We start from the raw sequence: 25,501 nt of genomic DNA on the forward strand, positions 1-25,501 counted from the left end.
TCTCACCCCTCTACTAAATTGACACACAACGTCAGGGTGTTACATATCTGAACTAAACATGTATTTCACTCTTGCTGTAATTAATAATCTGAACTAAACATGTATTTCACTCTTGCTGTAATTAATAATCTGAACTAAACATGCATTTGACTCTTGCTGTAACTAATAGATACTCACTGTGGGTCGAGCTGCCCGTGCAGTTGGAGTGGCTGGGGGTGTGTGCACATAGACATGGTAGTCGTGCATGTGCATTATAAAAATGAGTTAGAGGGAAACTATAATAATACTTCATTAATTAGCAAATCCCTCTTAAGCAACTCTGCAGAGAAACACAGTTCTGGCTATTTCAAGATTTTATTTTGTTCATGTCTGGTATATTCAGTGGAGATAGAAATTAAAAAGCAATTGTGTGTAGGGATGGGATTTTTTTTTAGTTTACCGAGAGCTTTGTTTTGTTTAAACTAGGCTGATTTGGAGAAAATATCTGGTGACAGACTGATAATCTCTGCAAGTAATCATGCAGTGACTTGGTAAATGCCATAAAGCATAGTATTTGTAAATGCCTCACAGCTTTTTGAGTGCAAAGTAAAAGATAAATGGACTCAGTTTGAGTTTTGAGGCTTTCTGTGGGAGAGGGTTCCTTAACCACCCCAGTGCTCACAAGAACACTTATCCTGCCACGTGGCTGCGATGGGTGCTGGGAAAACGTGAGCTAGAGCACAAGTATTGCTTTGGGAGTGTCACATTCCAGGCTCCATGGGACACTACAGTTTTCAATACAACATGTACCATCGGTCTGCTTTTGTGCTCTGGGTAGCAACACCGTGCTTGTTCTGAATGCAACTACTGAAATCATCTATGGATTTTTTTTTTTTTTTTTTTGTGAGGGGGAGAGAAAAAAACATTCATTCTGTTGCTGGTCTGATCTCCTCCAGGACCGCATTATTGACGCTGGCCCCAAAGGAAACTACTCTCGGTTTATGAATCACAGCTGCCAACCAAATTGTGAAACTCTGAAGTGGACAGTGAATGGAGACACTCGTGTCGGGCTGTTTGCTGTGTGTGATATTCCTGCAGGTCTGTCAGCTTCTCTTGGGTTTGGTTTCATTCCTTAAGTTAAATCTTTTCTGCTCTTATGGGTGCGACAGTCATGGTTTAACTGATTCGGTGCAAATATTCTTATAGAGAACTCAGCAGTCAGAGAGATGCTTTGGAACCTGCCTTATTTACTTCAGTGTTTCTTAATAGCGAGCTGATTTTTATTGCTTCCTTCTAGAAAGGGCAAGTATCCTTAGTAAGTTAGTATCCTTGCACTCACTTTGTGTTGTAGAGCCTAGTTTTTGTTTTGGAGATCTCAAACAGTAAGTTGCATCTCTCCACGTGAAGATAATAAGCTTAAGGAGTGGATGTAGGAGGCTGTTTTAAAAGCAGGTATGTTCTGGTTAGTGTACACACATACTCACACACATATATGTATCTATAGCTATATCCAGCTGGCTGGATGGATGGATAGATAGATGGACAGATAGATAGATAGATACAACAAGTGTGTAGACCAGACACACACACTGATTTGTGAAGTCAAACCAATTTATTTTAAAATGTAATTGCCCATCGCGCTGTGTGGGCATCTCGTTAATCATTTTTGGTGCTTATGAGCAGCAAAGAGGAGGAAAATCCTGTGACAATACATCAAGTCCCAAAACAGCAGACAGATCAGGAAATCTGCATTTGTTTGTAATAATTTTGATAGAATTTGTTACCTTGTCCTTCACAGTGAAAGGGTTTGTCTTTTCTCACTCAGGGACGGAGCTGACTTTTAATTACAACCTTGACTGTCTGGGCAATGAAAAAACAGTCTGCAAATGTGGTGCCCCAAACTGCAGTGGATTTCTTGGGGACAGACCAAAGGCAAGTAATACATCAAGAGATTCTGACAGTCTTGTCTACTAACCTGGGTTTTTCTTCTGGGGTATGAGTCGGTGAACCAGTTTTATGTTGTGATAAGGGGTGATGATGCATGAACAGATGCTTTCTGTCCTCTAAGTTCAAAGCTTGTTGTTTCCCTTGCTGGGAGGATGGAAACATAGTTTTGCCAAACATAACCTTGGTGCTGAAGAATACACTTCATGCTGTAACAGTACTGCAGGTGATAAATGGTTTGGGGAACACCCCAAAATATTTTCTACCACCTTCTCCCATGACAAATTGATTACTTTGGGTCCTGAATAAGAAATACTGCTAGCTACTGACACTAGTTTCTGGAATAAAAAGCATATTAAGAAAAAATGGATTGCAGAAGGAATAACCTCCCCAGTCCCGTTTGAAACGTGGGGAAGGGAAGGGTTGTAGGAGCTTTGAACTAAGAATGCACCTAACTATAGTCAGTGAGATTATTCTGACATTGCAGTTTATACTTCTCCCATCTAAACCTTAAAATATTATCGAGATTTGTTAAAGAAAAATCAGTTGAACTGAAGAATAAAAAACATGAGTTTTGAATGAGGAAAAAATGATACAAGATTGTCTGTGTGATTCCTGCCAGGTTAGTTTAAAACCTGTAGTCCAGCAGTTGATGGGGCTTCATGAAGGACTGGAATAGGATTGCAAAGGAAGGCACAAGTATCACCCATGGATGATCAAAAGCTGCACCTTTATGTGGTCCTTCACACTGCTCAGTACCAGCAATTTCAGAGGGTGGACTGAAAATCTCCAGAGTTCACATAGATTTTTTGTTTAGAGATAGGCTGAAGTGAAGTTTCACATAAACTTGTGATCCATTTCCACAGAAATCCATGAAAAAATGAAATGGTACAGTTCAGTGTTGCAGAGCTGTCTGCACTAGTAGATAGAATGGGCTAATTTTAAAGAAAGTAGGTAATGATTACTGAGGAAAGAGGGAGGGGAATGATGGTAGGGATGTTGAAAAACCATCCAAAATTTTACGTGACTGGGTGAAGTGCAAGCAGCAGAATGTCAGATTGAAATAGAGATAAGGTTTGGAATATTCTTTCTGTTATTACAGGCACAGCTACAGTTCCTGAAGTTCTGCTGTCTGTTCCTCAAAGAGAAATAGAGGCAGATTTTGGTAATTCCAGCAGTAGTATTCACAACTGGAAGAGAAAAAGGGGTATTGAAGTGATTATTGACGCAAATACAAAATGGGGGTAAATTAGCCACGGGTAGATCAGACTGGAAATGGGAATAAAGTGGCAAGAAAGTGAAGGGACTTTCCAGTAGGAAGGTACAAGATGTGGTTTTAGGATGACTTTTCACAAGGGTCAGCGTGGGGGCTTTGCCAGCACAGATCAGTATGGTGAGGCACTGGGCAGGTCTGCCCCAAGTCAAGTTTTTGTCTGTGTGCACCGTCTGCCAGGTGTGCCAACATCTTGTCTGGGCTGTGTTACATTTTTGCTTTGCAAAACTGGCATTAACAGACTTGCATCTTTTAGAATTCTTCCACTAATGCCTCAGAGGAAAAAGGCAAAAAGACCAAAAAGAGAACACGGAGACGCAGAATGAAAAATGAAGGGAAGAAGGAATCTGAAGATGATTGTTTCCGTTGTGGGGATGGAGGCCAGCTGGTACTGTGTGACAGGAAATCTTGTACTAAAGCTTATCATCTCTCCTGTCTTGGCTTGGTGAAACGTCCTTTTGGTGAGTCAGCCCACCTCTTACACCCGTATAAATAACTTGCGCTGCAGGCACCTCATTTATTGCGTTGAAACCTTGTCAGGAGCGTCATCTTGAAAATACTGGGTTTGTGTGGTGGGAGCTTTGTTCCTGCGTCACGTAGAGCAGCTCCTCCTGGGTACAAAGCAGAATGATGGCCTCCTCCTGCCTCTCTGCTAAAATGGGCTGTTTGCTCTGCTAATGTAGGCAATGGAGTACATCAGCTGGTAGGAGCATTGCCGCAGGAAGGTTGTTATGTCTGACAAATGCATGAAGCCCTCTGAGCTCAAGCCAGAGGAATTACAGCAGCTTCTGGAAGGAGGGGAGTTGGAAAATTAGGAGCAGCAATCAGTTTGCTGTTCTACGTATCACAGGAGTTACCTGGTTCCAAACGGCCATGTCAGGTGGGATGTGAAGAAGGGAAACAGGGAAAGCCTGTTATCCCAGAAACAAATAAAACAAGGACTGGGTAAAGCATGCTGGGGAGAAAGCAGCTGTAGATGAAGCACACCAGCCATCCCTGAGCAAAACTTGGAACAGACAGGTGAGTGCTGTAGTAGGCAGCAGTTGAGCAGATGTTTGGGTGCTCTACCAGCCTGCAAGTTCTGTAAAATGTTGTTGAGTAAAGCCTGAGTAATTTCTTCTAGCTGGAGCTGGCTGCTGTGTTTAAATTGAGAGTATGTCAAGTGTGCTCCTTACGGCTGTCAGCTGAGTTTTAGAAGTACGATGTAGCATTTTGAGTGTTGAGATCAGCCCCAGTGGTTGCTGTCTTATTTGCTTTGTCAAGAGTTGTGTGTTGTTCAGCTGCTAGAACACAAAACTTCTTTCAGAGACGCTGCCATGTTTTAACTCCCCGCTCACTAATGGGCTCTTTGTTTCTTGACTGCAGGGAAGTGGGAGTGTCCTTGGCACCACTGTGATGTTTGTGGCAAACCTTCTGTTTCTTTCTGCCACTTCTGCCCAAATTCTTTCTGCAAGGAGCACCAAGACAGGACAGTACTAAATTCTATGTTGAATGGACAGTTATGCTGCTCTGAACATGTTCTCGGGGTGGATTCTGTTGAAACTCGGAAGACTGAGAAATCCCGCAGAAAACTGAACAAGTTGAAGCCGAGGAGAAAGAGGAACAGATGGATGAGAGCTGAATGCAAATAGTCATGGACTGCAGTTTCTACTGCTAACACTATCTTGTAGATAAGTTGTGAATATGACCAGGGAAGGACACAGTTTTACATATATTCTGTAAAGGTTACATGGGGGGGAGGGTGTGTTTTTTGTTTTGTTTTTATAATTCCACTGAGCCAACCACAGCAGTCTTCTGCTGCTTCTGCACTGATAATGAACTGCATAGTTCAGTAAACTTCAGGACAAACCAAACTTATTACTCAGCATTACAGTTACACTTGAATTGTTACGAATGTAAAATGTTCCCTCCAAAATACTTGCAGGTTGGAGGTAGGTTAAAATCAAACCAGGTAGGCGTAAACATAGTTTTTTGAGATAGTATTTGTCAACCAACAGATGTTTAAAATAGTATATCCTTGAAAGAAGTTGTTAGCTCTCAAGTCCTCTTGAGTAAGAAATGGCTTGGTCTGTGGTCCCAATAAGATTTGCTTGCCTTGTGTGTTTTTGAGCAAGTGCTTGAATGCCAGTCATGGTCCAGGTGTGTATCTTGCTGTAACCACACACCCAACAATCTGTTTGTGCTTTTAGAAAATGATTCTCAATCAATCATGTTCTTAAATATCCTTCCACCAAGAAATGTAGTGCGTGGTGGGAAAGGCATACCCCATATACCAGAGAGGGGAAATCCTACTTTGTTAGGGATTTTTTTTTCTATACTGTTTTTTCCTGTGTTTCATCCCAGCAAAATAGAATCGACTTGATCTTGCAGAGCTGTACAAGTCTGGATTTGAAGGGATATTGTCTTGCAGTCCAGGCCCAATACCCTAGGATTTTTGTGTTTTAATAAAAATAAATTTTACAAAACCTATTATTTGGAAAAAATTACTTGATTTTTCTTTTCGTTAATGTCAGGTAAAACACAGAGGCAAACATTTCTTTGGAATGCTTGGAGTCCAAGCACTAAAACTTTATGATAATGTAAGAAATGCCCAACGACAGGTAAAACCACTCCCATGAATGAAACAGAAGGTGAAACTTGACTAAAGTGCAAAAACTAAATTCAGAACAACGAAGTAAAAAAAGAAATAGATTTTTGAAGAAGCACATAAGGAATAATTTCAACACAAAATTTAGCTTGATTGTTCTTTCAATAAAGTTTGTATAAAACTGGCTACTTGACTTGACAGACTGAAGTTATTTGTTACAGTTGTACAAGCTCTGCTCTTTGACTATCTCATCACCGCTGTGTTGTGTCAGCAAAGCTGTTTTGAATCCTTTGCTCTCATCAGCCTTAGGTTCTCACAGTGAGATGAGCGTACGAGATTTGGTGTTGATGGAAATATCAGAACTAGGAAAAAACGGTAAAGAAAAATGCCTGCCACGTTTTCTTCCCCAGTGCACGTCCTTGGCCCCTGATTAGGCAGCATTACAAGCACGTTTTGACTTGTGCCATTGTCACCTACCCTCTGTAAACACCACGGGCGCCTCCACGTCGATCTAGTCATTTGTGTATGTTCTAGCTTAGTTTGCCTTTAATAGTGCAAAAACTCTGTGTAGCCCTTTTGAAAATGAAGCCTTGCTATATCATGAAAGTGTATGGTTTTTTCCCAAGGTATTTCTTCAGGATTTGATTGCAGATATAGTGGTTTTTTTGAATTATTGAAATCCCCGTTTATTCCCAACACGTAAAAACTTTGGGTTTATTAGAAGGTATTAATTGAAAGAGGTTTTAAATGTTGCATTGCCCTATCCTGAACTCTTTTGTTCCTGTTTTGTGACCAAACTGCTTTGTTCTTTGAATCAGTTTTTATAAACACTGTTGGAAGGTTAAGTTTTTTCAAATAATTTTGAAGAAATAGCACAGTTCAAAATCAGGGGAAGTGTTACATGTTTGCATTTCTTGAAAATGGTATGCAAAGCCTTGCACTCAGCTAAAATTCAAGATTCCTTAATTGGTTTTGAGGGAAACTTTCTGTCATGGGACTGAAGAACAGTCCTGTGCCTAAAATCAAAACCAAAAAATGGTAATATGGATGTTTCTCTAATGTTGGGTTTTGTGGGGAGGAAAATGAGGTCAGGTAGTAAAGCAGAAATATTTTCCTCATTGCTTTTAAACAAAATGAAGGAATTTGATGTCATCGGGACCATTCTTTGAATACTATACCGTGTAAGGAAGGCTTTGTAAGAATACCTTTAAGTAAGTTATTATAAAATTTTACCTTTACATTCCATTGCTTTTATAATTTTTTAATGTCTTTTGGTTGGTGCATTGCTTTTTCCTTCTCCTGGGCACATCCTTTAAAAGAAACGATCTTTGAAAGAAACGTGGATCACATTCCCCCTTAATACGTACTGACCAGCTCAGCTCAGTCACTCACATGGAGATCTGGGAGAGTTTTAGTTTCTGAGTCCAGAAAGGTGGGGTTTAGGTGTGTTTTAATGAAGGCTTCTGTACCCTGCTCTGCAGCCTGGGAAAATAGACTGAAGTTTTGTGTAAAAAAGAGGGTGAAAGAAAAGCTGTTCCGCTGTTTTCCTTCTCCCACTGTGCAGGTTTGAAAAGAAATGGTGGGAGAAATGAACCCAACCCCGGAGAGGCTGTAAGTCAGAGTTAAGATTTACAAAAAAATATTACAATAGATGCAATGATGCTGAGAAAAACTGGTTTTAACCCCCAGAGACAGATGTATAACCCAGCCCCCGGGACAGAGATGACCCCTCGGGCTGGGTATGAAGGTGCTAATGCCTCCCCTCGGGGTGTTACCACAGCTGAGTCTTTGGTGTGAAGACAAAGAAACACTCCTTGCAGAGTTCTTTAACACCCAGCTTGTAGCTTGAGGTGTCAGGTGTGCCCTGGGCAGCTGCTGCAAATGATCCATTATTAAACAGTCCCTCAGAAGTGACATAGAGGGTGTAGGATACACAATTTTGGTTATACCCACATCAGTGATAAACTGGTCCCAGCCCCTGTAACTAGGACACCTACTGTTCAAATATGAGGTAAAACCATCTTCAAAAATTGAGCTTTCTCATGGTAGAGCTCAATACTTCCTAGCATTCAGCAACTCAAAAGGTTTTTCTGTTATAAATTCATCTAAACAAAATCTAAGTGTGGCAAATTATGTGGCCTTAAATTATGTTCATGTCTTGCTCATGACAGCCAATTTCAGAATTTGTTGTTTTTTTATCACATGAGCAAGAATGGAAACAATTTTCAGTTTAAAATGTTAGATATATTTTCATACACTCTAGGAAGAATAATCAAATGTCGGTTTTGTTCAGTAGCTTTGTGTTCATGGTCAGGTTTAGGTTGTTTTTTTTTAATTTGAATTACTTGGAAAAGCAAAATATCTTGAAAGACATATTAATAGGATTTTTCCACATTGTTGAGTCATATTATTCCATGTCTGACTGCTTGAGAGACTTCAATGCCTTATTAAATAGTGAATTTCATTCCTACTTATTTAAGAAGTTGCTAAGTATTTTTTATAAAACAACTCTTTATGCTTCTTTTTGCACCAAATTTTTTTCTTTAAAGAAAAATGATACATACTAGGCAAGCATGGTTTGACAGAGAGGGAATGGGGCTTTTGTTCTTTCATAGGGAAAACTTACGCTCCAGGACTTCCTAAGAGATGCCATGGAAATGCTGTTTTACGCTTACAGGGAGGTGATAATGATTGTGCTCTGGCCTGTTTTCACAGCCTTGCTTATCACAAAAACACTGTCTTTTTTGCAGTGCAGTTTTTCCTGTGAGAGTGCTGTGCTCGTGATTTTACAGGCTCCAGCGACACGGAGCTGAAGCCACTCAGCCTCTACGAGCACCGTTCCCTCAGGTTCCTTTTGCTGTCACGGGTGCTGGTCCTGCTTGCCCAGGTCTGAATTTGACTGCTTTGCTTTCAGGCAGGTTTTTTGTTTTGTTTGTTTGTTTTGGGTGGGGGAAGGCCTGGTTTGGTTTCATGTGTAGAATCTTCTACATCTGACAGTAGCTGTATTTTTTTTGAAAAGCATTTCAGAGAGCTGCTTTCATACGAGTGGCTTACTGTTCTGCTGAGGTCATCTAATGCTGTGCATCAGGATTGTGTCCCTTTGCTGTTCCGTGGAAAACCCACAGCCTTTTGCAACTTCAGAAACTTCACGTCTGTCTCCTGAATCAACAGCGTGAGAGACTGCAGGGAGGGTGCAGGGACCTGTGCCGGGGTTTGGGGAGGGTTGTAGGGACCATCTGTGTTGCTGCTGATCCAGATTAGAACCACAGAATGGTTGGGGTTGGAATGGACCTTAAAGACCATCCAGTTCCCACCCCCCTGCCACCCCTTCAGGTTGCCCAAAGTCCCATCCCAACCTGGCCTTGAACCCTGCCCGGGATGAGGCATCCACAGTTCCTGTGGGCAATCTGTCTGTCCCCAATGGCAGGTGTACCTCTTGCCATCCATTTATTCATCTGACATAGCTGAGAGAGATCAGAGAACTGATATATTTTATGTATTTTTTAAAACACATTAACACCTCCCCTGGGGAGAGAGTGAGCAGCTGAGGGCAGGAACCACTTAACCCCCCACAGCTGGGTTACTGCAGCCCACTCAGCTTCTCCACGGGCCCATTAGTGCAAGACTGAAGTGAAAAGTAACACCTGCTCCCACCTCAGTGCAGAGTCATTTGAAAGTGCGGATCTTTTCATAGCAGGTTCTATTTTTACAAGCACTCACAGAGCTGGTGAAGCACAGCCCTGACACGAAGGGTCACAGCTGGCTGGTCTGTCTGGGCTTACACAGCACGTGTATGAACGGCACTGGAGGAGGAAAAGGAAGACAAGGTGGGAAGGTTAAGAGCCCCCAGGTTTGATGGAGCAGTTTAACCTGGCTCCAGTACAGTCAGTGGCATTTCTGAGTGCCTGGGGTGCTGACCAAACATCACTGAGAGAAAAAGAACAGCAGGGGAAATGCAGCAAACAACAAGTTTAAAAAGAGAAGAGTCACCCAACCACACACTTTGAAATCACCCCTGTAGAACACAAATCACATCAGTTTAACAAGATGGTTAAACTGGGCTGGGGGCACAGGAGAAGGCTTGGAGTGTCAGAGCAAACACGTATAAACCAGACCTGCTGCTCTCATGGGTGGGGGATGAATCAAGTGTCCAGGATCAGGGAAAGAACTCTGCAAGGGCATTTAGGGAATGGGTCTCATACAAGCCCATCTCCTCTGCATGCAAAAATCTGCCAGGCATCTTCTGTGGCTGCACCATGCTGCTCCCTTTGAGCTGCTTCTGTAGCTCTAGTATGAAGGACCACCTTACAGCAGGAAACAAAAGAGATGTATTTGTCCCAGAATTAACTATTATTTTAGTTGCACATGTTTGCCCACAGCTGAGAGAGAGGGGAAAGCTTTGGGATCCCTTCCCTTGGCTTACCCTTTCGATAATGAGGAAAAAAAATACAAATGACATCTTAGTAAAAAGAAGCACATTCACGTTAATTCATGCTCAGGTGGAAGGGAGCGTTGTTTCACAGAAACTTCAGTAACTGGAGCAATCAATCCTCACTCTGTTGAGCTGACTATTGAAATGGAGAGAGAGACAATTGTCTGTTGTCTGGGGTTTCCCCCCACCCCTCAGAAAAGGAGAAAAGTATTTACTTGTGAATGAAGCCAGGAACTGAAAGGGAAACACTTTCCATCAGCCCAGTGAGCAGAGCAGGCAGCTGGGTTGGTTCGCACGAGCAGCCACAACTCAAAAATCTGAGTTTTATTTCTCAGCACTTATTTTACCAATACAGAAATAGGTTGCTTGTGGTTAAACACCTTGACCTTACATACACACACACACACATCTGTTTTGCCCCAGGCAAAAGGGAGGCAGGTGCCTGCTGGTGGCCTGTCCTGTGCTACCACCCAGCATAGACTGGTTCTGTGTGCTCCGTGCCCCCGTAAGTTGTGTGTCGTGCTGAGCCTCGGGGCAGCAACAGAGACTTCAATGATTTCTTGCCGGAGTCTTTCCGCCTTCTCAGAATTATTAGAAAGATAACGAGGATCCCACCTGGAAAGAGAGGAATGGTAGTCATTCTCAGATGGGAAGGTAAAGCACCAGGTGATGTTTGCTCTAAGGCTCCCCAATCCAGGTATTCTCTTTTAGTAACATAAGGGCTTTTTTCTCCTACATACTCTGCCTCCACCCCCCCCCAAAAAAAAAACAAAAAAAAAAACAAAAAAAAAACCAAAATAAACCACCAAAAATTAGTTTGGCTAGCAATAATAATAAACACTCAACTTCAGCATTTCAGCTTTGCTCTGGAAGCTGCAGGGAATAATGGCAGGTTTTAATGAAATAATTCAGTAACTTGCTTTCCTCCTCCCATTTACTCTGTGCTCCATGGAACTGTTCTTTTCCACCTGTCATCCTATCCGCTGCGGATCCCACCAAAGACTCTTGCTGAGAAATTAGTTTGCTCTGTGCAGTGCTCATAACTGAAGCACAAGAACTAACTAACCTAGATTAACTTTTGAGTCTAGACTGAGATCATCAGGGCTGTCAGGAAAAATTACTTTTAGGTTGGGCACAGACATGGAAATAATTGGCAAATCTCAAGTACTGCGACGTTCTGTTCATTTGTTTCTGGCAGAAGCATCATCAGGGAAAACTGATCTGAACAGAAGAGCGCAGATCTGTCGCTGTGATGCAATATGGCCAGACAAATATGCCCAAATTTAGGCTGCATGAGCAGACAGTCTCATGGTAAACACTTGATCTGTGAGACCAGCCGTGAAATACTCGTGTTTTCCTGTGTGGGCTGTTTCCTTTCCCCCTCCTTGCAGCAAGCTCGGGGAGAGGCGGGACTGCGCCGGGGAATGCTGTTCTCCCACCCTCAGACTTGTTTATCAGAAATGCTGGTTAATGGGCCATTGTGGGCCTCTGTGGACGGGCTTTTCAGAGACTTCATTTTAATCTACTTTTTCAAATTAATATTTGCTTCAGAAGGCATCTGCTTTGGCAGATTTTTGGACTACAGCCTGGCATGAGGGGGATAGGGGTCAGTGGAGGAGCTTTCACGTGGCTCCGAGCCACAGCTTGTGAGAACCACCCTCATCTGCTCCCTCCAGGCATTTCAGCTCTTTGGAGGCAAGCAGTCAGCCAGTGCTGCTAGAGCTCCTCCAGACCCTGCTGTCCTTGTCTCTTCCATGCATCCATGGAGTCGTCTCCTTAGCTGCCAGGAGAGGAGTTTGATGGGAACTTGCACTGCTTTACTGTTGGAGAAGCAGCTTTGCTCGCTGTGGGGAATAGCACATCTATTTTATCTCCCCCTGCCTTTTGACAACAGTGAGCTGAATGGGTCACACACTTGAAACACAGAAAGCCATGGATATGAGGGTTACTGGACATTCCTTATCCTCTAATGGTTTAGTCATCTCTATGACTTAACTCTCTTGACACAAGATTTTCATCTCTGGTAGCATAAGTGGCACTTAAGAATTTCTCTTCATTTGCCTGGGCCTGGGAGACAAATCCCTCTTTCCAAATCCTCATCTGCTCTTTTTGCAATCCACAGCAGTAATAGTTGCTCATTTTCATCATACTTCCAATTAAACCTCCCCCCAACACTGATTAAAACCAACAGAACTCTATTTTTCCCTTTGCTAAGACTACAAATGCCAATCCATCATCTTGAAATGATTGTTCATGGTGCAGCTTCCCAGTAGAAAAGCTCATCCATGCATTGGCTTGCCCCAGTGAGCTAATTCCAGCAGGTGGCACTTGGGATGAGGGATGCTCCCCACACTCAGCAGGTGCTGGCTGTCTCGTTCTGCTGGTTACAAGATGCACTTTGGCATCAGTACAACCAACACTGCATGAACTGGCAGCTCCCAGTCCTGCTGGATGCTGTGGCAGGAGTTAAGGGAGGAATGCTTTCAGAAAGCAAAGTCTCCTACCAAAAGGAAACCTGTCCTTTTCCCTACTTTAGGGCAGTCAAAAAGTTCCTGGTTTGGGGTCCATACACACACCTGCTTCCCAAGGACGGACAACAAACATTCAACCTTCCTTCAGAGGAAGTACAGCTGTTAATGCATATCAACAGGGAAAGTATTATCACTGGCCTTGAAAACAGCCCAGAAAGACCTTCATTAGAAATCCAGGTTCCCAGAAACACAAAATGCACCATCCAGAGAACACCTGGTTTAACAGGAAGGCGCCCAGCTGCAGAGGGGTGCTTAGTTTTACCACAGGACAGAGAAGACCGACGCTCACCTGCAGAGAAGGTGGCCAGGATAACAACCATCACAGGGGTCAGCTGGCAGGAGTCCCCTGCCTTGTATAGGAAGAGCTCCATGCAGTAGGTCGGCTCTGTGCTGCCCCGGGGGCAGAAGGCATCTGGAGGGCACCTGACCGGGTTCACATCTGGGCTCTGCCCAAGAGAAGAAGTAACTCAGCGCCAGCAAACTGCAGAAGGTAACTAGTGCAAAGGGAGGTGACACTGTAGCATTGAAAAAAAACCAAAAACCCAGAAGAAAAATAACCAAGAAATGAACCTGCTATCATTAAATTCAGCCTGTCTGCCCCTGTGGTGTTACTCAGAGTAGGGTAAGAGCAGAAGGTGACATTACACAGCAAGTCCATACATCAACCCCCTCATTAATGGACACACCATCCCCTGATGGCCCAGGGAGAGTGGGCAGCTCCAGGGATAGCACAAAGCCACCCTCCTGGTGTCATAATTTTAACCATCTCCCTCCATCAGGGCTCTGTCTGTTTAAAAAAAGGAAAGAAGCTCAGATTAAAAAAAAAAAAAAAAAAAAAAGTGTTAATTGAAGTGTATTTGGTTTGTCATGGGACAGCTTTGTTGTTAATCCAGGCTGTTCCACCAGCTGATGGGGACTCACAGGGCAGTAATGATTCTCTGGGCACAGGTCACAGCTCTCCTTGCCCCTCTGTAATTGGTACTCTCCTGTCCTGCAGACCTTGCACCTGCTGTCATTTGGACCTTTGAATGTACCTAAAGAGCAAATAAGCACAAAATTAAGATCTGTGACTAGACCCCAGGACCTTTGCAATTGCAAATGGATGATTTAGTTTTCAAAGCCACAAGGAGAAAGAGCATTAAAGACTTATGTGCATAACAAAAGCTGAGCCTGGCCTTTGGTCCTGGATCGGTGGCAAAGGGGCAGAACAGAACAAACAGGGACAGAGGGACTAAAGAATATCTGGGGTCAGACCTTGGCAAACAGAGTGGGTATGAGTAGGAGTAGGTGGGGGGAGGATTTAGTTGTGAGCCCTGGCTTTAAAGCAGATGGGAGGTTGGAGCTGGAGGTCAGCAGTGTTTCATCCACTCCAGTTCTGGATTCAAACATCTTTTGCAGCTGTTTGAAACTTGCTGAGCAGAGTTCAAAGCACAGCTTGGTTTCCTAAGCTTTGTGGGAACAATGGGTCACAGAAATTCCAAGTCTCAAAGTGGTAAACGGTTTTCTGCACGTTTAAAACTTGGTTACAAGAAACCCCTGGTGCTGTGTCCAAAGTGGAGGCACCAAAGGGGTGGCCTGGAGTGCTCTGCCCTCCCGCAGGGCCATGTCCTCACATCCCCTTTTTGACTGTCCCCTTTGCCCCACCAGGCTGCTGCCAGTGCAGAGCATCCCCCTTTCTGTGCTTTCATCAGCAAAGCCACCACCACTGATGAAGATGGTTTTTAGCCAGAACTATGCATCTAGCCTGGCTTTGGGCTTTTGGGCACAGCCTCCACCGGCAAGTCACACGCCCCAGCACCAGCCATCACCCCTGTGCCTGCCCTGGCTGGAACCTGCACACCAGACACAGCCTCCAGCTCCAACGGGAGGGGTCTCGGGAATGAGCCGCTTCCCTTGGCACTGAAGCCGTGTGTTCCCAGGCGGGGTAGCCCAGCCCCACCCTCCCTGCAGAGGTACCTGGGGTAGCCCAGGGCCCTCCCCGCAGTTACCTGGCTGGCAGGGCGCACACTCCTCCGACGCCTCCCGAGGAGCCTCCTGCCCCCCGGGACAAGGCAGGCAGGCCGTGCAGCTGCTGGTGCTGGGCGGGGAGAGGAGGCAGGACACGCTGTAGGACAAGCACTTCCAAGGCCAGCCCAGCCCACAAAAGCCAGCTCTTAGCGTATGTATAGACTGGAGTCTCCAGGGTCTACTGGGAACTAAGCTTTTCCCATTTTGTGGGCATTCACAGTGTCTGTCTCCAGTGCAGTTTCTTGCATGCAACCACAGACTCCCAGAACCATCTGACTTGGAAGGGATATTAAGGATTATCCAATTCCAACCGGCTGCCATGGGCACCTCCCACTAGACCAGGTTGCTCAAAGCCCCATCCAGCCTGGCCTTGGACACGTGTAACTAGGGCTGGGCACATGATGGCATTCCTGTCCTTTCTGACTACTTATTTGCATGAAACCTGTAAGAATTTACTATCCCAGAAGTCACTATGGCTTAGCTGGCATTCCTTGGCTGGAACTGGTTAGAGCTTGGCTATACTAACCTGCAATACAGCTGGTTAAGCCCTGGGTTAAGTCCCATGGCAATTTAATCAGAGTTCAGCAGTGATCTGCTGCATAACATAGGACAGATGAGCCCAAGGGAGGTCGGAAGGAAGGCAAATATCCATATGCCAGTTCTCCTGCTTTGGACATAAACACCCCAACCCCTGTTCAGGCATCCCTATGCAGTAGGTCAAGGCCCATCATGAGGTACCACCAGCACCTCTCTCAGGACTTCCCTCCCACCCCAGAGGTGACAGCTCAGCCAGGGTACTTTTTCAGGCAGGGTACTGCCTTCTGCTCACCCTCATTCAGGGTAAACAAACCACCAGCTCAGTTTCGACCTACAAAGCCCACAGCAACTCTCAGCTCCGTCCCTGTGCCGGTATCACTCTGATCCCAGGGGTGTGCAATGCCCATGAAACGCAGTGATGATGGAAAGTGGGAATGGGGAAGGCAGGTTGTGAGCTGATGCTCTGCCACCTCATCCCAGAGGACCTCTGCATCCCGCCAGGATCCTCCCCTCGTTGTACCATCCCTCTCTCACTGGGGTCAGCACCAACGTCCCCACAGCTGAAGAGGCAGATGACTTGTCTTTGGCCACTGCACTGGTGGCTGCAGCTCAGTGGCCAAAAGAAACACCCCTCTCCCTGTCTGCCTGAGAGATGGTGTCCCAGGACGCTTCTTACTTGCAAAATGATCCCGGCAGGCAAGGAAGGCAAAAAGCTGAGTTTTGCTTGGAGCTAAAGTATCCTGAAAGAGAGCAGAGTAAGGCTTCAGGGTCTTGCCTCCGCATCACTGCCACACACTGTTGTGTATTTGTTCATCTTCATTTTACAAGCAACCAAATAAATGCCCACAACATGCTTCAGGTGGCGTTTCATGGGCTAATTCAGGATATTTGGGTTTCTATTTGTCAAAAGCTCTGAAAGAGCAATAAGAGTTCCCTACTGCCCTCTGCCATGCTGAGGTGTGCATGGGGGGATCAGGCAGATTCCCCTCTCACATCCAAAACCTCACCTCAGGGAGACAGAGAGATCTGTTACCCTTCCCAGCACCACAGGTTGAACTGGAATGAAGCTGGAATAGGTAATCCCAGTGCCATCTCCTGGGTTATTCAGCTGGAGCAAGCTTCCAGCCAGGGGAAATCCCTCTGGTCACCTCAGCCCTTCCAAGAGTTCCCTTGTTCCAGGAAGTCTGGGGTGCATCTTTCTGGGAAGGACACAAGGGAAGGACACAAGACCCACCAACCAGGATGGCTCTGGTGGTGCAGGAATTATCTACTCACCCTCCCTCCTTCCCTGCACCATGAGCACCCTGATGGGCAGGAGGTCACGTACAGACCCTTCCCAAAACACAACAAGGGGTCAAAGCGCCCCAAGTGCCCATGGTGTGGGCAGGGGCTGTCAGGATGCAAATTGTGAGTCCTGCCAACCAGCAGGAAAGCCAGGAGAACAGCACTTGGGAATTCAGGTGGTGTTGGGAGTGAGCCTAATGATGCACAAAAATTATCACGGCCTTGGGGCCACATGGGATGAAATTAAGGTTCAGAGAGGAGCTGGTAGCAGTGTGGGTAAGATCTGCCTCAAATCCACCCAGATTTGCACCAAACAGCAGGGGATGCAGCAGAGCAGGATCAAAACAAACCCACCTTCCTCTCCCTGCAGGGAAAAACGATATTTTTACATTTATAATTGCAGGATTCAGGGGCCACCCCCACAGACTCCCTTGTGGCCTAAAACAGTGTTCAAATCTGCTGAGTAAAGGGAGTGACAGACCCCATCGCTGTCACCAGTCAGACTTTGTTCCTCCCAAAATTAGCAAGCGACAGCCAAGGTGTGGGTACCAACCCAACAGTTCGGTGGGAGGATTTTCCAAAGAACAGCTGTGGGTGTTCGAGCAGCACCCCATTCTAGTGCAGAATAGCTGCTGCATTGCATGTGTTAATTAGGGGTTTGCATAAGCAAATTCTGTTCTGTTCTGCACATGCTGTTAACCCCATCTGCAAACACATTGTACCAGGCTCGTGTGGCATCACCCAGGTGCAAAGCACCTCACTGAAACTCCAGTTTTAGCACCTGGGGAATAAGAAGAGCATTACACTTAATATTCAGGCTGCAGAAGATTGCTTAAATGAAAACGAAGATGGTTTAGACTCATCTTTGCCATTAAAAATGGAGGAATACTTTATTTTCCTGACACACCCCTCCCCCTTGTGCTATAACTGGATTTCATGAACCTCCTTTCCTGATTTCCATTGCAGTGTTAGCATTAGCTTGTTGGAAACACAAGCTTGACCTCTAGATCTCTTCTTTTCATTTTAATAAAAATGTCAATAGCAGAATGGGAAGGGATCTGCTGTGCCATTTTTAGCCTGAGCAAAATAACCTGTTTACCCTTCGGTGCTTTTAAGTTACCTGGTAATTCCATCCAGCCCTGGAAGAAAGCCCCGTGGAGCCTGACGAAAATGCATTTGGGTTGAATGCAGACCAAAGCCTACCTTGCTCACATGCTCTGCAGGCTGTGGCCCCAGGCTCATCAGCAAAATGGCCAGGCGGGCAGGGAAGGCACACGGTGCTCCTTGGGAAGCTGGGAGAGAAGGGAGCAGAGGGGGATGCTATTTTAGGTCACCCGAGCCTCTATCTGCTTGGAGAGGAGAGAGCAGAGCACAACACCGACAAGTCTAGAAATAGAGTCATTATAAAGAAGGAGTTCAGGCAGAAAAACATTATTTTGAACACGCCTGCACGTTAAAGGTCCACTGAAAAAAATAAATTTTTCCTGTATTATTAACATTAGAGATGCCCTGTGGGCTATGTGGAAGGGGAAGGCCTGAATTGAAAAATACAGTGTGTCCAGGCTTAAAACCCTCGCTTTATAGTCAGACTCTTAAATCCACACTTGAATATTAAATTGAATTGGAAAGGTGTTTGCTGTTCAGCATCCATCAGCGATTTCAAGAGGAGCTGCTCCATTGCTGGAAATCAGAAGTTGAAAAAAGGAGCTAAACCACAGGCAGTGAGGTGTGAGAGACCTGACCTTAAATAACAGGGGCTGTGGGAAAGGGGGAGGCGATATGTTAGACCTCTAGGAGGAAGGGGAGGAAATGAGGGAAAGGCAGGGAAAGAGGAAGTTATTACATTCATCACTGACAGAGCCAAATCCCCCACAACAAGCATGTGGGTATAAGAATTTGTTAACATTCTCAGGGATGCTTTGGAGGAAAACAAGGACATGCTCTTCAGTTCCTTCAGAAAGCCCCGGGGCTGACTGAGATTTGCAGAAAAAAAACCCAAAACAACAACAACAAACAAAAATCAGTTGGAAACAGAGCAAATGCTTTGCTTAAAACAAACCAACACAGGGCCTGTGCCAGCCAGAGCCCCTCAAAGCTCTGGGGAGGCTGGATTCTCCAAATACCACAAAAATGTTAAATGATCCCATCTCAGCCCCAAGGCCCAGACAGCTGCCACAGAGATGGCCATGCACACACTGCACCCCCCAGAACCCCTGCCCTCCATACCCCCCACATCCATGTCCCTGCTCTGGCACACACACACCCAGCACCACTGGCTGACCCTCTCTGGTCCCTGGCTCTGTGTTGCCCTCTCCCACATCCCAACAGCAGCAGCTGTGTGGTGCCCTGGGGACTGCTCCTGGTTGTTTTGGTTTTTTTAAAGCAATTTGGGTGTAAACTTTTAAGGTAGGTCCTCACAGCACAAACTGCAAGGAGGAGGAGGATGCTGGCACCTCAGATTTGGGGGCTGCTGCAAACAAACTGCACAGTTGGGTCACTCCTCCCTGCAGATTTTGTTCCCTCTACCCAGGGCTGATCTGAATGGAGCTGCTCTTGATGGATACTGTCCTAGGAAGCTCTCAGCACCCCTTCTGTCCTTGCAACCACTCAAAGGACAGAATCCACTGGTAGCAGACAAGGGAAAACCTAATGGAAAATGGGGAAAGGAGCACATCCATGCATCCCTGCAGCCAGAGGACTTGTACAGCATCCCTGGTGAGACTGCAAGGCAGAGTTTCTGTCTGGGATGTCTTGTCAGCTTTTCCACACCCTGTCAGCTGAGGATATTGCTTTAGATGCCAGCAACTTAAATGTAATGAGGTCCCTTGGGGGCAAGAAAACAGGGATTGAGAAAGTACTCAGGCAAAGCACAGAGATGAAGCCCATTGGCCAGAGATATCCTAGGGGAAAGATGAGAAGATGAACCCAGGCCTCGTTCCTGAGTGCCCCCTCGTCACAACACAGACATGTTCTCCCCTAGTACATACAAAGGAGCATGGGGATATAAAAGGGCAGCTCACAGAGGGATGGAGCAGCCGCTGGGCAGCCCTCAGCACAAGAATATCCACACCAAGGCTTCCTGATGAGGAGAATTTAGCCTATGAGAAACAAGCCTTGCAGCACTCTTCCTATAGCCCAGAGGAGGAGATTTAGCCAGCTGGGAAGTGTTTTGAGGAAGAGCATCCACCCCCCACCATGCCCAGGGGCTCAGTCACTCACCTGGTGTAGGACCCCTGCGGACAGGGCAGGCAGGAGGGTTGCCCACTTTGGGGCTGGTAGTGGCCTGGTGGGCAGGAGCTGCAGGCACTGGGGTCTGTGCACGAGCCCCCTGCACAGCACGAGCAGCTCAAGGTGCCTAAATTGGAACAAAAAGTCAGGATCAGGGCTGCAAGACTTGAGTGAAAGCCCTGTGGTCGTCAGGACGGGTCACTGCCGTGAACACAGAAGGGTTGGGATGCAGTCCCTCTGGCAAGGCACCCTCAGAATGTAGAAACAGCAATATTAATGCTAATTAATGCTGCTGTGCATCATTAGGAAGCTGAAGAACAGCCATAAGATGATCTAAGGTGTCAAGTCTATTAATGTGGATTTCCAGTAGTTAAGGTCACTGCTTTTTTCCTCCTTTAATTTGAGGGGACAGGAATGTTTTCCTTGTTTTTCCTCCAACACACAAATAAAAAAAAACCCAAACAATAAAACCCAAACCAATATACTCCTTTGAATTACTGATAACTTAAGCTTGCAGGAAGCAGAACTGATGAGTAAAACCCTGGAGCAGAGGATATGCCTTAAGCAGTAACAGCTTTTCTCTGAGCACAGGTACCATGGCATTCCCAAGGGGCAAGATCTATCCCTCTCTGCTCCTCAAAACAAATCCAAACCACGCAGAGTAATTGGGTGGGATTTGCTGTAGCTGAACATGTCAGACCTGCCACCCCACTGCTTGCAGGAACCAGTCCTGGGTGCTGCACAACCAAGTGCAGGCAAGAGGAGAAGACCCTGTGGATGAATATCCTGCACACAAGGGAGGTGGGAATCAACTCCTGTCCTCTGCAGATTCACCCTAAAGCATCAGAGCTGCTTATTCCCCTTTTTGAAAGTGCCCTGAAGTGGGGGGGAATAAGCAAAAAGCACACGGATTTTATTTTACAGAATTCTTTTTTGCTGTTGTTGTTTTTTAGTTTTTGGGTTTGGGGGGTTTTTGAGGGGGTTTTTTTTGTGGGGTAGTGGTGTTTGAAAACAAAACTCAACCATGTTACAACATAAATAACTTCTGGAAAGGTTAAATATTATGCACTCCTGACCACAACTGAGGTTGATCAAGTATTTTCCCAAGCCCAAGGGAAAAGGCTGTTTCTATAGCAGAGATCCTCTTTCAAACATTCAAGACAGCTGGAAGCTGACCTTGTGTTTGGCACTGTATCTAAAAATAACATCTTCCTCCCGATAAATCAAGTTCCACTTGTGTTACGTTTTGTGCCACAATCCTACTGGCTTTGCCATCCCGCTGGGAAGCCTCGGGAAGACCAACAGCACAAGGCCAGAGAAGACCAAGTCTTTAGCGACAGAAAGGTGCGATGAATCGCCTCCCTCTCCTGCTGCCTGTCCGAGTTTCCAATGTACAGAACGCGTGCTGGCCTCACCTCCCCTGACAAGCCCCTTTTCCATCTCACACGGGATCCAGGGCGAGCAGGACTCTTACCTTCGCTGGGGAATGTCCCCGGGGGGCAGCGGGAACAGGCGCTCACGTTCACTCCGCTGCAGTTGGAGGGCTGAGGGGTGGGGAGGGACGGAGCTGCCGACGGGACCCCGGGAGACGTGGCCGCTCCTGGAGGGGACGCTGGGACGCCGGTAGATGCACCCACCGGCCCTGTGGATGCTCGAGAGGCAGCCGTGCTGCCAGAGCTGAGGACGGGCACAGCTGTGGTGGTGGGCACAGTCTGAGCGGGGGTTACAGTGCTTGGATCAGCAGATGGAGCCGCGGTGGACGAGACAAGGTTTGCAGTGGTTGATGCCAGCCCGGGCGGGAGGGTCGCAGTGGCAGCAGGGCTGCTTGCACTGGGAGATGCTGGGCTTGATGCAATAGGGACCTCGGTGCTGGTTGCACTGGGAGGCACTGGTGTTGATGCAACAGGGACCTCAGTGCTGATTGTCTGGCCTAAAGCAATACCTAAGAGAAGAAAAAACATAAGTAGTGGCGAAATTATTGTTCTCCCTTTGCCGGTGGCTTCCCATTAGGTCTTTGTCAACTAATTAAACCACGTGTCCTTGCCTGACATCCAGAAGCTCCCATCTGCTGTGATCCACTACAGAGCAAGGATCTGGGTCAGCATCTGAACATCCCTGGCACACAAGAGACTTACCAAGGAACTAAATTAATGGGTCCACAAGGCCACAAACTAAGCAGATGCCAATCTCCAGGTGTTCTGACTCTCCCATAAAAAAGGGTGTGAGAACTGCCTGAAACACTCAGTTTGGTTAGCTCCTTGAGAAGTTTACACTGAGAGCTCATGACAAGCTGATTTAAGATGCTTGTCAAGTAGCTGGCTGTTTTATCCCATCTCCCATAAATGGATCAGCCAAGAAAAGTCATGGGTTTGGGATCTTTTAAAGCTGTCTAGAGATATATCCAGCAACCAGAAGAGAACCTGCAGCCCAAGATTTCTTTGATTCTGAAATCCCTCACTAGAGAGAGGATAGCTGTAATCTGCAGAGAGGAGGTATTACTGCAGCTCAAGTTGTTTTGCCATGATATGTGGTGGACTGAAATGTCTTCTGCTGATGGAAGCCATGCCTTGCCACAGGCACGGGGGACACCTTCCAGTTTCTGAACAGAGGAGAGACCCGTGAAATTAAACAGCTTGGGTTTTACTTTAGCAGTGTGGTACTAAGCAAAGGAAGCAAAGCAGAACCAAGACAGGCAGCTCCTACCACAGCAACTGGGGTCAGTCAGCCCCATCGGCTGGGGTCAGGAACTCAGGGCAGGGATTTACTCTGTAGTAACTGCAGCTTATGAAAACATCCAACCTTATACAGCACCAGTATGAGACCAGGGCTGATAACACGTGAACATGCTCTTCCAACCAGCACACACGTGCTAAACCTCCACACAACTGAGTGCCCTGTGGCATGGAAAGCAAAAGGACCATCTTAAGAAATTGGTTTAGAGGTTTCAAGGAGCTCCAAAAGCGCAGCTGACACCTGATGCTGGGGTGTAGATGAGGAAGGACATGGGCAGAATGAGAAGAGGGGTGACAGCACAAGGGCCAGGTGGCTGCAGACCCACAGTCCCTGAAGGCTTTCCCCCAACGCTGCTTCACCCCCAGCCTTTGATTTGTCTCTCAGTTTTGTCCACACCATGCAAGGCCAGGCACTGCAGGTAGCAGGGCTTAGCACCACCATGGTATGAACAACAACGACAACGTGCAGACCAACTAATGGTAACTCCAGTCAAATTTCTACAGCAAGATCAGGACACTGGACAAAAGAGTCCTTAGAAAGTTGAGATCACAAGGAGAGAGTTTGATGGGAATGCTCCCTCCTGTAGAAAGTGCCTGCTTTGTGGATCACCGAGTGCTAAAGCCCATCTGTGTGTAACTATTGACTAAAGCAAATGAACACCCAGCTGTCTGGGCCACTGCCCACTTTTCTTGCTGTAGCCCTAAAGCAGAGACACCAAATCTAACCAGCAATCATTTTGTGGCATATTGGTTTGCCCCAGGCTCAAATCCCAGTGACCTGGAAGTGCCAGCATTGGTCCTAGGCAGGAAGAGCAGCTCCACAGTGCCCACAGAGGATATTTCTACTGTGGCCATGCCTCCACCCAGGACTGAGATGCACAGTTCCTGTCATCTGACTGCCCAGCCTTAAGGGCTGAAGCCAGTCTGCTGCTATTTACTTGCCTCTGGCAATGAACTGAGTCAGTCCCGAGATTCATTAAACTAATGGTAAACACCAGCAGCAAGTCACTATCCAGTTTTCCTGGAAAAACCTCCCAGGACTGCTGGGATCAAAGTCTGATCTCCCACAGAGCAGCCTGTCCCCATCAGCTCAGCTCTGCCAGCCAGAGACTCTGCAGGGGTTTAAACACCCTGGACTGCCAATAACGAGGTGAATTTTGCTGTTGTTTGGGTTTTTAGTTGAACATGTAGGCTTTCATTGTTTGGTTGGTTCTGGTGTTAAATGGTGGTACTTTTAAGATGCATTTTTTTCTTTAATGGAAAATACTCTTTGATAATAAATTCTTTACTAAAACAGTAAATAGTTGCTTGCAAATCTTCAGTAGCCATCAATAGCCTTCAGTAGCCAGAACTTTTTACATTAATTTGAACAACAATTGGAGAAAAAAAGAAAAAAAAAAAGTCATCAGGCTGAAAAAAGGAGTTTTGAGCATCTAATAAAGTGTGTGCATTCGTTTTATGAGTTATAGTGTCACAGGTGTGAAAAACCAATACTCAAACAACCTCAGCTTCATCAGACAAACCATTTCCTGTCCTGCTCATACATTGTCTACTCCAGGGAGCAGCAATTTTGCTTTCTAGAGCCTTTTCTTTTTCTCCCCCCTTTTTTTAGAGCACTGTGAATCAACCAAAGTACCTCCAGGGGTACTTGAAGGATTGGTCATTTCATGTGTGATGCCTCAAACAGCCTTGGGAATGTCAGGGAAGGTTACAGAGATGATCCTTCCCACCCTACAGGCAGGCAGCCTGTTCCTTAGGGTTTAAGATAAAGCCACGAAGAGGCCCCTGCAAGTCCTCAATATGCAGAGCAACACAGAGCTGTTTTTTATTTTTGTTGTTTTCCCGTAGAAGCAAGTTCTTATATTCACTGCATGCACCCCGCTTCCAGCACTGCCTGTTATTCAACACTTTCTTCCTTTCCTGCCTTCCCCCCTAGCCCTGCCAGCTGCAGCACCCCGACTCAGTGAAGCCCAGTGCTTTCACAACCCTGTTACGGCTTCACCCCTCTCCCTGCTCAGCCTGCAAAGGGGAGCTCCGCGCCGGGAGGACTTACCTGTTAAACACGCCGTGGTCAGGCTCCAAAGCAGAGGAGAGGGCCAGGCACTCATTTTTCCCTGAGGAGTAACGCGGCTTGTCAAGAGGCAAGATCAGCAGCTCATGCCCTCACCCAACTGCTCATTCTCCTCCGCTTTCATGCCCAATTTTGTCACCTGACTCTGATCATGCGGCTCAGTCAAGTCAACCTCTCCCCACACAAAGGGGGTTTATGTTCGGAGACTCCAGCTGGTCTTGAGACGATACTGGCCCTCTCAAAGCGTAGCACAAACTGGATACTGAGAAGAGCAGATCCAGGCCTCTCCTCGCAGCGTGCAGAAATCCACGCAGGAGGAGTGTCCTGGAGGAAGCGATGGGCTCACAGGGAGGAACGGGCAGAGCAGCGGAGGAGCCCAGCGCCTGGCTGAGGGCCAGCACCCTGTGACCTCGTCAAGTGAGAGGATTTCATTTCGTAGACACACGAGATTTCCTGTAAGAAGAAAAACAAGAACAACAACCCCAGAAGAGTCCCCAGTTCAGAGCAGCTCCCATTTTAACTAAGACAACAAGGCTATAACCAGGATGCAGCCTCTGGTAAGCACAGAGCTTTCCAAATCAGCATTTCACTCCCCCCTCGCTGACCCAACATGTCCAGCTTGATGCATCAAGTCCTTGAGGATCCTGATGATGATGATTTTGAGGTGAGGGCATTAAGCTTAGAAAGACCCTGTCCAATTTCTATGTGTTCTCCAGTGGCCATACTGCTTGCTGTGCCACCTCAGGACACAGATATACCCACGTTTTCCTCACCTTGCAGCCCTGCCTTGAAAGATCCCCCTTTCCCTGTGCCCCCATCATTTAGCAATCAGCATTGCCAAACCTCCCCTGCGAGAGAGGATTTCCTTTAGCAGACAGCCAAATGCCACATCTTCC

At 46.3% G+C, this 25,501-nt stretch overlaps 2 protein-coding genes across 6 annotated transcripts in view; one reads left to right on the top strand and one right to left on the bottom strand.

The window, feature by feature from the left end:
- The window catches only part of NSD2 (nuclear receptor binding SET domain protein 2), a 73,918-nt gene extending 66,895 nt beyond the window's left edge, over positions 1–7,023 (top strand). For all 5 annotated transcript variants that reach the window (XM_050337803.1, XM_050337804.1, XM_050337805.1 and 2 more), the window contains exons 20-23: positions 936–1,077; positions 1,805–1,911; positions 3,453–3,657; positions 4,562–7,023. In XM_050337803.1, the coding sequence (XP_050193760.1) occupies positions 936–1,077; positions 1,805–1,911; positions 3,453–3,657; positions 4,562–4,827 (720 nt within the window). In that variant the 3' untranslated portion in view covers positions 4,828–7,023. The remainder of the gene's footprint in view (positions 1–935; positions 1,078–1,804; positions 1,912–3,452; positions 3,658–4,561) is intronic.
- Positions 7,024–10,126: 3,103 nt separating this feature from the next.
- LOC126651688 (uncharacterized) lies at positions 10,127–24,919 on the bottom strand. Its single transcript, XM_050337818.1, has 9 exons — positions 24,588–24,919; positions 21,277–21,744; positions 19,794–19,929; positions 17,778–17,866; positions 15,967–16,030; positions 14,735–14,823; positions 13,668–13,780; positions 13,036–13,192; positions 10,127–10,830 (listed from the first exon to the last, which is right to left on the bottom strand). The coding sequence occupies exons 1-9, from the start codon at positions 24,640–24,642 to the stop codon at positions 10,679–10,681; spliced, it is 1,323 nt and encodes a 440-aa protein (XP_050193775.1). The 5' UTR covers positions 24,643–24,919; the 3' UTR covers positions 10,127–10,678.
- Between the last annotated feature and the right edge of the window lie 582 nt (positions 24,920–25,501).

Source organism: Myiozetetes cayanensis, unplaced genomic scaffold (genome assembly GCF_022539395.1).
Source record: "Myiozetetes cayanensis isolate MyiCay16 unplaced genomic scaffold, myiCay2020 scf7, whole genome shotgun sequence".
Classification (NCBI taxonomy): domain Eukaryota; kingdom Metazoa; phylum Chordata; class Aves; order Passeriformes; family Tyrannidae; genus Myiozetetes; species Myiozetetes cayanensis.

Bases quoted from the DNA above. Each gene is read 5' to 3' on its own strand.
- LOC126651688 (XM_050337818.1), bottom strand. From the start codon at position 24,642: ATGAGTGCCTGGCCCTCTCCTCTGCTTTGGAGCCTGACCACGGCGTGT. The intron at 13,781-14,734 runs GTAACTGCGGGG...TTTGCTCTTTAG, and splicing joins GTGTGCGCCCTGCCAGCCAG to GTACATTCAAAGGTCCAAAT. The intron at 10,831-13,035 runs GTGAGCGTCGGT...CTCTCTTTCCAG, and splicing joins CCTGGCCACCTTCTCTGCAG to GTGGGATCCTCGTTATCTTT.